Raw genomic sequence first — 11938 nt, forward strand, 5'->3', positions numbered from 1 at the left:
GTGAATGATGGATACACATTCATCAGGGGGCCGGAAACATGACTCCACATCGATGCTCATGATGTCTGCTGGATGTGTAAAGTGAGCAACTGTTTGCTGACACATTCGCGACAACTTCATAATGACATCATGTTTTTATCACTTGAAAAAAATCAATTAACAGGACTTTGAACTGCTAATCTAACAGTGCAACTTGGGTTAGAAGTAGAAGTAGTATCTCAAGGGGAAATATCTCTGTACAAATCCAAGGCAGCAGTGCAGTTTAGCTCCCAGCCTATAGTTTATTTTACATCCTTCGACCTCACTCTACACAAATTTTAGTAATAGTAAGTAGTAAATGTAAAGTGTAAATTAGCAAATGTTCCCCATTGCTCATGCATGATGGGTATTTTTCAACTTTTAGAGCAAGCAATGTAGTTTAGCAACAGATTTTCAACAACCAGCATCCACACTGCAACTTCCTCAAAAATTGCTTTCTCTAGTTTGAGAAATGAGGCACTGATTAAAGGAAACTTTGGAGATGGCATAAATAATTGTTCTAAACAATATCTGACAACTTTAGGCTGCAAAGGTAAACACACAGCCACAGAACAGCTACATTTTATAGCCAACTGTAAGCAGTTTCATGGTGGCTTTGAAGTTAGACTACAGTTGGGTATTTTTCATATTTAGGTATTCTGATTTCATTGTATAGACCATTTCATTTGATCCATTAGTTGACGGCTGTTAGCCTTTTTGTGTGAGTTATCATGTAAATAGTCGTTTGTATGGGTTTCCCTCCAATAGTCGAGACATGCAGATATGGTTAACTGTAAACTCTGGCAGGTGTAAAGGTGCTCCCTGCTTAATATCCATTACATGCTGGAGGCAGGACTGAGCCACAGGTGAGTATTTGGTTCATACTTTTTGAAGGACTGCTTCAGGATAATGCGCTAATGAGGCACAAAGAGTCAAAAGCCTGAAAGACTGCTGATATTTAATATAGCACAGCACAGTCTGAAGTCATGTTGATGCTGTAGGACATTTGTCAGTGAAGACTGCTTTCACACATACACAATGAGACTGGAGACATTTTTGTTTTTACAGTTAACGTTTGTTTCGTGGATTCCCATGAAGTGAGAACCTTTGCAGTCAAAACAAACAAGTTGCCAAACACCCTCACCTCGCCAACAATTATCATCATAAACATTATAATACAGTCATCCATAGTGGACAATCAGGCCATCTGCACGTACAGTGTGATGGTGATGATTACATCTGCTCTTCACGTAACAATTTTTTGTGTGGCGTTAAACCTCAGTTTTCATGATGTAGTTTATCAAAGTTCCACTGTATTTGTTTTCTTTATTCTAATTAAAGGTACAATACACAGGTGTTAGTCAGGGGTGGGGGTAAGCTTCTCATGGTAAGTTGAGCCTAATGGGCAGTAATGGACATACAGTGGAGGACAGTCAGAATTTTTCTTTAATTCTCAATTTCATTTAAGCTTTAATAGGAGTCAGATTCAATCAAATCAACGGTTTGAATCTCCAACGATCATTTTCCACAGGCTGGGAAGATTAAAGTACAGTATGTTTGAAAGAAATTGTGACTGGATCTGGTTTCCAGTTCTTTCTAAATGTCTGAAAGCAAAGTTACAAGGCAAATAATGCTTTTCAAGACACCCTTGACATGTAAGTGCAATGTATGATAGTAACCGTATAACTAGAAAGTTGTATTTAATGTATCTGACGGCACCTGCTGGGAATGACCTAAAGAGAAACCGATGACTCGATCACACCTGAGACTGTAAAAACCCCGTGCAGGAGGTGTCGACCTCACCGAGCAGTACACAGATTTATGTGCGAATATGATGAACATAAGTGCGAGGGAATTCTATTATTTTGGTTATGCATTTAACCTGTATAATGTGTCTTCACACGTACTGTGGGTCAAATCCCAGCAAACTTAACAAACATACAGAGTGTGGGCAGTCTTAATAAAAGTGTCCCTCTTTTTCTTACAGCCGCATCTACTAACAATTAAAATCTGATAAGAATCTTAACTGAATGAGACCGTAAAACAATTTCAGCTACTCCCTCTATTGTACTAGATCTTAAAAAGTGTTTTTAAGTTGCAAAGGATTTTTATGGGTAGTGTTCATTAGCACCAAAAGCTATCAGCATAGACAAAAAAAATCCACATTTGAGTAACTTTTACAGGCAGGCACAGCATTTGCAGGGATTCTGATTGGCTGCAATCTGTGCAGCCACCGTGGGAGGACAGGTGAAGGATGGTACAAAATAAACAGAATAACCAGATACTTATTTGTCAGTTTAGTTCCCATTTTTCCCCCCAAACAGACACATACAAAGGGCAGCACGGTCCAGTCTACCTCTGCCAATTCCACTCCTGAATGTACGTACATGAGCCTTACACAGGTACATACAAGCAGTTACACACACTGATAATGTTGTTGAAGTGCAGTGAGGAGAATGTGCTTCCATACAATCCCGCTACAGCATTAACAAACTTAGAGAATGCAAATTGATTACTTTTTCAGCTTAACTGTATCGCATCCATCTGCACAGGCACACAGACATGTACTCACACACAAGCACTCACTCTTATCGCAAACCCTTCCGCCCTCTGCCCCCCTCCCCCCCTCCCTAATGTTCACAAAGCGCGTCTAAAATCAAATTAAAGATCTCCCCCAGACAAACCCCACACATTCCATTGGAATTCACGTGGGTTTTATCATTTCTTCCACACGTTTTCACCCCGACCTCCGATAATCCAAGTCTGACCTTCCTGCACACAACCTCCACTTTGTGTACTTTTAAGCGTGCAACCCCACCGTAACCTAACCCACCCCGTCTCCCCATCCCGTTCCACCCCCGCCCCGCACCCCCCTGCTGGCTCTCCCCTCCCCTCCCCTCCTGTTGGGTTGAGCTGAGGTTGGTAGCTGTACAGTAAATTTTGGGGGTGCAGTCTTTATGCTGAGCTGAAGAGAGGAGGGGTAGGAGGGGGGGACACGAAGGCAGTGATCTCCGCTGTTCAGTCATCTTCCAGTAGCTGGTTGAGGAGAAAGTTGGCTGCCAGGTTCTCGTTCTTCTCACAGGCAAAGTAGGCCTGGATCACCAGAGCCTCAGGGAAACCCAATGCTTTTAACTGTTAGACAGGGAGAAAAAAGAATGAGATAGAAAATAAGGCTTTAAAAACATTCTGTGCCTCATTTCTAATTTAACAACAGAAAAAACACATTTGCATCATTTACTCATCACTCACCCTTTCAATGGCTTCCTTCTCCTGAGGTGTAACCTGGATATAGTTGACAGGTGCGCCCTCCTCCCCCGCTGCCCCCAACTCTCCAACCTCCGGCGGATCTCCCCCCTCTCCCACTGGCTCGTTTAACATCTGGATGAACAGCTCCTGGTGCTGACTGATTTGCTGCAGAAGAGGAACAGATGTGAAGGAAGAGGAGTGGTTATCATCTGAAACTTGTAACGATCCATCAAATGAATGAACAAAACTTCATCTGAATGCAGCTGGGCTTGCCTTGTGGCTACAAAGACATTCCACAGAAATGAGAAACAGGATTATTAATGAACACCAAACACTTAACATTAATCTCATGTGTGCATGTATAGAGTTCTTGGTGCGAGTATACAGAGTTGGTTACCTGTAGAAGTTGAGGATTCTCCCGGCCTAGTTGCTGGAGGAGAGCTGGTAGCAAAGCCGGGTTCTGCTGGATGGCCTGTCTCATGTGCAGAAACTGGGGCTGGGTCCGCAGGAATGCAAGTGGGTTCTCTCCTAGTGACGTACAACATTAACAACCATTAGCGGGACAGCAAACGATCAATCATATGAGGGAAAATGTATCAATATCTAGTCATCAACACCTTGCCATGCAAACACTAATTTTGTTCCCTTCCACTGTGAAGATCCACGACCAGACTGAGCTTAATGTGCGTTTCCAGTTCATCCAAACCTACCCTGTGGTTTCAGCAGTGCTCTGTGCGGGCCCGCAAATGTCTTGTTTGGTCCGACCAGCAGTCAAAGACCTCCAAATATTCAATTTAGAAGACAAGATAGGATGTCGTATGTACCCTGTATAAACGTTAGGCCCGATAAGGTATGGATGAGGGCGTAGTGGCATCTGATCTATGAGTTTATATCTCTCATGGCCTTTGCAAACTTAGCAGCTGGAGGCTGCTGTAGATATGTCTACAGAACAAATTCCTGACAAACCAAAACTGTTGTTTGTGTAAACTCTTAGGATGGCCTTCGATCCATCTAGGGTAGCAGACTTACTGACTACGCATTTTCTTTCTATTCCTCACTTGGCCAGAGGTGAGAAGCTCTGCAGTAACTTTTCCCTTCTTTGTTGTTAAACAGATAAACGTGTATGGGAGGGATGCTTTCTGAGCTGTAGATATAATCTGAACATTGGGGAGACTCGGGAGGATAAACATGGCGACGCACTGTGCATACAGTTGTGCTGTTATTTTGTTCCTCCATGGCCATGTTTTACAAACTACTTCAACGTAAATCAGCGGTGTCTGAGTTTTCTTCATCTCTCCTCAACGGTCTAGTGAGCCGAAATTCCACAACTGTTTCACATTTTTGCTGGAAATTCACTGATACTCATTTACTAATTAGGGCCGGGACTCGATTAAAAAAATTAATCTAATTAATTAGAGGCTTTGTAATTAATTAATCGAAATTAATCGCATTTTTAATCGCATATAAATATTTGACCTGAGAACAGTGAGAAGCAATTTTTTTCATATGGGTTTTAGTATACCATTGAATAATGACTGAATACATAAGCTTAAGCAACAAAACATTGTTTATTTTTTTTCAAGGTGGTACTTAACCAAGACCAACAGACTAGGGATGCAAATTATCGATTAATTCATTATTCGTCAGTTGATGGACCTTATCGATCGATTAACAATTACCTGATAAGATGCGATTTTCCTGAGAACCTAAATTTAAGGGGAAATTTAAGCTGAACATTCCTTATACAGGACTCTACACTAGTTTGTTAGTTTATTTTTAGAGCACAGCACAATGAAAAATGTTTAAGTAACACATTATTTGGTAAATGGTCTTTCCTGCCACTACACTATGATGATTACTGTATTTAACTAGCCTACTTAAATCACAGTAGTATAAACTGATTTGTTGAACTCAGCCTGATGTAAACATTAATAAAACACAGGCAGCTCTATGTTTTCCCTGTGTGATGTGCACCGTGAGACAGTGACAGGTCTGTAGGCTACCTACGTCTTGACCACATGTCAGCTGTTCAGCTGCAGCAGAGGAAACTCCGCTGTTCTCAGCTCCACTGCGACGAGCGCTTTTTAAACAGTAGCGACCGGCTAAACTACGGGAGGATACTGTAAACCGGCACGGATCCGGTGTGTTTATCAAAGCTTGGTCGCAGTGCTGAGTCACCGGGTCGGTTTGAGCTGCGTTCAGGCTACATCAAAACTTTATACATCCATGGGCAGTGATCAGTGTCGGCGGCTTTTTAACTTGTTAAATAATGCTCCAGTATAATCGGTACGCCTGAAACTCATCCAGTGAGAAACGTTCCGCGGTGCAAAAATAAGTGCGATTAAAATGCATTAATTTTTTTAACGCGTTAATTTTTGTGTAATTAATTAATCTTAATTAACGCGTTAAAGTCCTGGCCCTATTACTAATATCAAGTAATCGTCTAATCTTTGCCTAATGACCTTATCCACTCAGAGAAAGGCCACAACAATTCTTCACTGGATGATGACATTTCAACAAAGGTGGTGGCAACAAGTTAAACAACAACTGACTCATGGCCACGGTAGAAAAACATTCACTGACTAATGAGTCATACAATGAGTCACCAACCAGTAAGCCTTAAGTACGACGTTTAATTATTGTAGCTATTAAGCTTGAAATGATCAGATTTTTGACAACGGTTGTACGAGTCACCTCTATGTGCTCTCTTTCACGCATGGATGCCACTTGAGGCTATGAGTTCTATACATTTGGGATTTTTTTCAATTCACACATTACAGCTATAAGAGATTTAAAGGCAGATTTCAAATCCACCATAATACCCCACTAGGACTATTTTTTAATTTCTTATGCAGCAGAGAGAGACACAAATGTCGCCTGCGTGTATTTTTGGACCAAAATGAGCTGCATGCCTCACCCTCTGCTAGAGATGCCGGGGCTTCTGTGGGTCCAGATGCGGGAGCCTGTGCTGGAGGATTACTCTCCTGGACTGGGCTGCTAGGAATACCCTGGAAACACAACAATACCACTGTCAATCACACACACAAACACACACTCCTTGCCTGCTGCCAAAGAACGTGTAGAGATCAAAACAGCGAGGGCCATTAGAGTTCGCCAAATGATCATTTGGTAACTATTAGCTGTTAATTACAACTCAAAACATTGACTTTGAAAACACTCACACATTTTATTTAGTCTGGCTCTGCAGGACTGTCCATCATAGTGGACAACTGCCTTGTGAAGGCTTCAGTAATCTCAAAATAGCACACAGTCTGTTGCTAGTTTATTTGATGCACTTAGCCAAAACTAAAGAGGGATAATGTAATGGCAATTGATGCAATTAAAAAAAGCTCTCACTTTTTGTGCTTTAGGCAGGTTTTGATTGAACTTTATGGGAATTAGTCATTTTAGAGACTACACTGAGGGTGGAGTGCATGATATGAATTTCCCTCACTGTGTGCAGAACAAAGCTTAAGAAGAACAGAGCGTGCCATAGATTATTTACACTGAAACTGTATCAGGAAGCTGCTCAAACTGATTGACATCATGTTCATCAGGTTTTTTTTCCAGCCTAGTTAGCCATCCTATTCCCAAAATGTGACCTCTCCGAAGTAAAAGCAGCACACACACAAAGCTGAGTGGTGGGAGCGGGTCCTCTGTGAGATGCGAGAGGAACTGTGCTGGAGAGAGAAGAGCGTAGGCTACGTCAAAGTCTTTTTTTGTATTTCTGGGTAGGAAAGTATGTGTTTATTTCTGACTGGCATGATGGTCAGTAGGCACAACGCTCGTAATATTTTACGTAGCAAATCTTAAAAATGCCAGGAAGGGAAAGAGCTGTTCGTCTGATGCTGATAATGGAGCTGTGTGCATATTTTAGGTAGAAAATGAGTTCTTGACCTAACTTTATGTTTAGGTACAAGTGCTTTTCAGATGGAACCAATATCATTTTGCTTATGTGGGACTCACAGTGAGAAGGTACTCCACAGCTCTGTGGGGGTTGTTGAAACTGGCCCGTAGTGCAGCCACCACTCTCTCCCTTTCGTAGCCCATAGACATGATCTCTTTCAGCATGGCCTCATATTCAGCTCCAGTCACTGAAAACACAACACAAAACACACAGATGACCATGTTACTACTTTATGCTGTATATTTGCAAATTTACACCTTCATGCATGAAGAGCAACAGGAATATAAAAATCAACCATAAAATGTTTTTCTAATTATTCCTCTTGTAAGAAGGACTTTTATATAGATTTCTCGAAAATCCTGTTTTCAATGTAGCATTAGTTGACCTAAAATCTTTCATTTGACCATCAAATACTCGTATGTGTCAATAGAGTTGTTCCAATTCTGATATCTGTACCAGAAATGCTGCCGACACTGCCGAAATTGTAGATATCGGTGAGTATGTGACCAATCCGATACCAGATAAATTAGAAACAGGAACCTGCTACTTCCCAGTTAGCTCCGTTAGCTCTGTTTAACATTACACACCAGAAATCAATTTTTCTTTGCCGCTCTAAAAGCCAAACCAGGAAGTTGCGCTGTGCTGTCCCTGGCAACTACTGTTTTTAGAGCAGTGCAGAAGAAGTTGATTTCATGAGTCAGATTGGAGCTAGCAACACGTTAGCCATTTGGAAATATTTCATCTGGATAACCCCACCAGTGACACAGCGACATGTTCAGTATACAAGGCTGTAATTTGGAGGAGTAGCCCGAGTGTTGCCAATTTCAACACCAGCAACCTTATAAAGCATTTGAAGACGCATCACGCGAAAGGGCACGACGAAACTGCTCTCCCCAAATTTTATGACATTTCATTTAGGCCGAAAGACGTGCAGGCAATCAGCTTTACTACTGACGTTTAGACCTCCGACGTGTGCCCCATGTCTTTGCTGAATCTGCACACCGGGTGGACACCGTATCGGCATCAACATTTACCCTTCAAAGTGTGGTGCTACAATCAAAGGAGTTCCATAAGTAAGTTTTAAGGGAATTATTTATTCCTGGATTTATTTAAATTGCTGTTGCACTACTGCTTTAAACTGTTCTAATTAAAAAGTGACTGTGCTTGAAAGGTTTTTTAAGGTTCATTCCTACATGTCTTCATTTGTTCTTTGTTTTTTTACACACACTGGTATCAGATAGGTACTCGCTGATTCCCGAAGCACAGGTATTGGAACATCTCTATGTGTCAATGGTTAAAACTCTGCATTGTGTATTTACATTCTTTATTATTCCTTTGGCACTTTTGTCCTGAGACGGAAGCCACTGCAGCTCGCTGTAGAAAAGTGGTACATGTTGGTTTTTTATGAACAGTTCCCATTTTTGGCAGTGACTGAGTTCACATTTCAATAGTAGTATAATACTTAATACTTATAATGGATTACTAGAAGAGTATTCCTTCAACCATGTAGTTTATATAATAGAACTAAGGATTAAATCACCAGTGATGTTAAGATCAGACAAACACAAAAATAACAAAGAACTGAGTCTAAACCCTTAAATCATACACAGTCAAAAGCCCATCAGGAATATGGACTTTAATAAAGGCATGACTCCTGCACTTAAACATTCTGTAATATGTACAGAATCTATGTGTGGACCAATGGGGAATCCCCAGTCCTCTCTGCGGCACCACAATAAGGGATGTCTCACTTTTGTCACAGCCTAAATATAGGAGCAGTATGTATTGCACTGCAGCCTGTAAAGTCACTGACTCATAGCAGTCACCATTTCTGGCACAGCAAGTATAACCTCTGATATACCCAAGAAACATCACTGCTGTAATATGAAACCACTGACCACACTGTCAATTGTACAACTTAGGTTAAAAGTGAGTAAATATATCCAAACTGCAGCACTGAGACGGTTACAGCCACACAGCATTTGTACAGCATATGATGCGCGTCTGGCAAGAAGCCATCCGTTACCTACCAAGCGCTGAGGAGGCATCCAAGCCCTGACCCGCGCCGCTGGAGCTGCAAACACAAAGGTGAAGAGGAAAATCAGACAAACATTTGTGTGGCTCCAAGGTAAAAAGGAAAGCAGCAGACAGTGTCGACAAATTCATTTAGAAATTAAGAATCAAATCTATACAATTACATGCTACAGATTACTTGTGTTGTCATGAAAATACTTGGCACATCACACACATCTTTGCCTTGGAAAAGCACGACTAGTGAAACAGCATGGTGCACCTGTATAGCGGGGCTGCATGCACGACCGGGCAATCAAATGTTATTACTGGAAAAGCGGCAAGGCTGAACAGCCATGTTCATCGTATATTTGAATTAACCAAATAATTATACAAACTACATTCAAACATGATTATGATTTCCGTAACCTGCTCTGCTGTGTAGTTTTCCAGTTCTGGTAATATTCAAAAGTCACTTCTAACAACTCAGGTTGTAAAACAACCTTAGTTACAGCTCATTTATCTACAGACAGATTTATAAATCTGTTGGTGAGCCACTCGCTCTTTCTTTAAATATAAAAACATAAAAACACCAGAACTTGTAGGGTACATTTGGGCGCAGTGCCAGGACATTATATGTTTTGTGGGGGGCCCATGTCACATTGACGACCAAACCCTACAATTCATACGAATATCACTTGTTCATTAATTTTCCAAGTCCTACTCCCCGACTCTCTGCATTACGCCAGCAAGGATTTGAATGTGGCTCTACCTGGCTGGCTGTTGTGGTTCTGTGGCTGCGGCACTTGGCTCCTCTTTGGCCTCCTCGGAGGGAGTGGGGGCAGCTGCGGGGGCGGGGGTCGGGGCCGGGGCTGAAGCTGAAGCTGAAGCTGGGGTTGCAGCCGGGACAGCTGTTGACGTGGAGCCAGAGTCCTGTACAGGGGGCTTGGGGGCTTCTGAGGCTGGAGGCGAGGCGGCAGCTGCAGGCTTAGACTTTTGACAGTTCGAAAAAGAAGGTGCTGTCAGACGAGTGCCTTAACACTCAAATTAACTTCTGCGATTGTTGATAAGGAGATCAGCTGAGAAGTGAATGTTAAAATAAAACAACAAAACGGCACAAAAAGCCAATGTCATCTGCGATTATAACAAAAGAGCTCACCTTGGACACCATTACTACAACAAAATTCTTCTCATCAATTTTGTACTCCTTAATAGGTGTGTCATCTTGCAGGATTTTTCCAGCATATATGAGCTTCTGCCCAGATACAGGAAAGTTGTCTTTTCCTCTTTCTGCTTCTATCTTCTCTTTCAAGGCCTTCACCTAAAAAAAACAGAGACCAACCATCCACATGTTAGAACTTCCTAATGATCTTTTTCATTTCTACAAGTTATTATTCAAGTCTTTCATTCACCTCTTTGATTTCTGACCTTCAAGTCACAGGACATCTATTTTCTACCATGTACTAATAGATTGACCAATGACAATGTCATTAACAGGCATCATAGCTGACTTGCAAAGGTAAGAAGAGTTACTCTTTCAGATTCAGTCTATTACACAGCATTACAGTGCTTACTCTAACACAGATGAAAGTGAATTATCTCTAAGAGATATGTACCGTGAGGAACGTAAGTATTGCGTGAAATAAGTTGAGTAACCCAGCCTTGTGTTCGCGTTACGCTGGCCTTGCTAGCTGCATGTTAAAAATGTATACATGCTAACAAACTTAGCCAGCTTCTTAGTACGTTACCAATAAGGCTAATCGTAATTGGCAGTGTCATACGTGTTAGCATTAGCCGTCATAGCGTCTTGGGCAGCTTAGGTTCACCACAGAAGTTGCGGCATTACATTAAAAATCACATTAGGTATTGCTAAGAAGCAGTAGTAGCAAAGCAATCACGACACAAACTAGAAACGATGAGAAATTCGTTTTTAGTCGCGTCGCGATGACTTTGTTGACGGGCTGCTCAGCTAGCTAACTGGCTAACGTTTTGCTAGTGAGGTTTCGCGTTGTTTAGCACCCGCTTCATGTAGGCTGGCAAACAAGCTAACGCGTGCGGTTAGAGAGCACCCTTGGCTGAAACTACATTCATTGTTCTGTGACTGAAAATATCAAGCAAAAATGGCAAGTCCACACGCAAAGTTAAAACATATGTCCCACAGCTAGTACTGTTAGCTAAAGTTAGCAAGTTAGCTAATAGCCACTCACCGTTTGTTCGGGGTCTATCTCAATTTGAATAGTCTGCTGTTGCAGTGTTTTGAGCGTGATCTGCATGGTGGCGGAGGCTGACGCGGAGTCAGATGTGCTTCAGATGGAGAAACAGTTGCTCGCCGAAGCAGTTAATTTGTTTTTAAAGTTGGCGTTTCTGGTAAGATAACAACTAGCCGAGAAATGTGTGTATCCATGAGCACTCAGCAAATCGCCATCTTTGGTGACAAGTTGGTGGTGCGGCGAGAAGAGCTCCGCTGGAAGCTACGAGATCTCGTGCTGCACGCGACTGTGGCAGCAAAGTGCCTCAACATGCGAGATGTTTGACTTTTAGGCCCGTACAGAGAATTAACCACTGATTATTGATTATCATATATTACAAATCCAAACATCTCACATTATGACCAGTAATGTACCTGCTGCTATGATAACCTAATTTCCCCTTGGGGATTAATAAGGTTATCTATCTATCTATCTACCTATATATCTAGCTATCTATCTATCTATAAGTTAATTCTGGGTTTCTGCCAAAACAATTCAGTGTGAAATG

General features: G+C 41.7%; 1 protein-coding gene across 1 annotated transcript; it reads right to left on the reverse strand.

Moving 5' to 3' along the window:
- Positions 1 to 2892: 2892 nt before the first annotated feature.
- rad23aa (RAD23 homolog A, nucleotide excision repair protein a) lies at positions 2893 to 11653 on the reverse strand. Its single transcript, XM_084370941.1, has 9 exons — positions 11389 to 11653; positions 10341 to 10502; positions 9954 to 10174; positions 9202 to 9245; positions 7231 to 7358; positions 6182 to 6272; positions 3662 to 3792; positions 3268 to 3429; positions 2893 to 3150 (listed from the first exon to the last, which is right to left on the reverse strand). Exons 1-9 carry the CDS (start codon positions 11452 to 11454, stop codon positions 3037 to 3039), a joined length of 1119 nt encoding a protein of 372 aa, XP_084227067.1. The 5' UTR covers positions 11455 to 11653; the 3' UTR covers positions 2893 to 3036.
- Between the last annotated feature and the right edge of the window lie 285 nt (positions 11654 to 11938).

This window comes from Pagrus pagrus, assembly GCF_965226575.1.
Source record: "Pagrus pagrus genome assembly, chromosome: 13".
NCBI lineage: Eukaryota > Metazoa > Chordata > Actinopteri > Spariformes > Sparidae > Pagrus > Pagrus pagrus.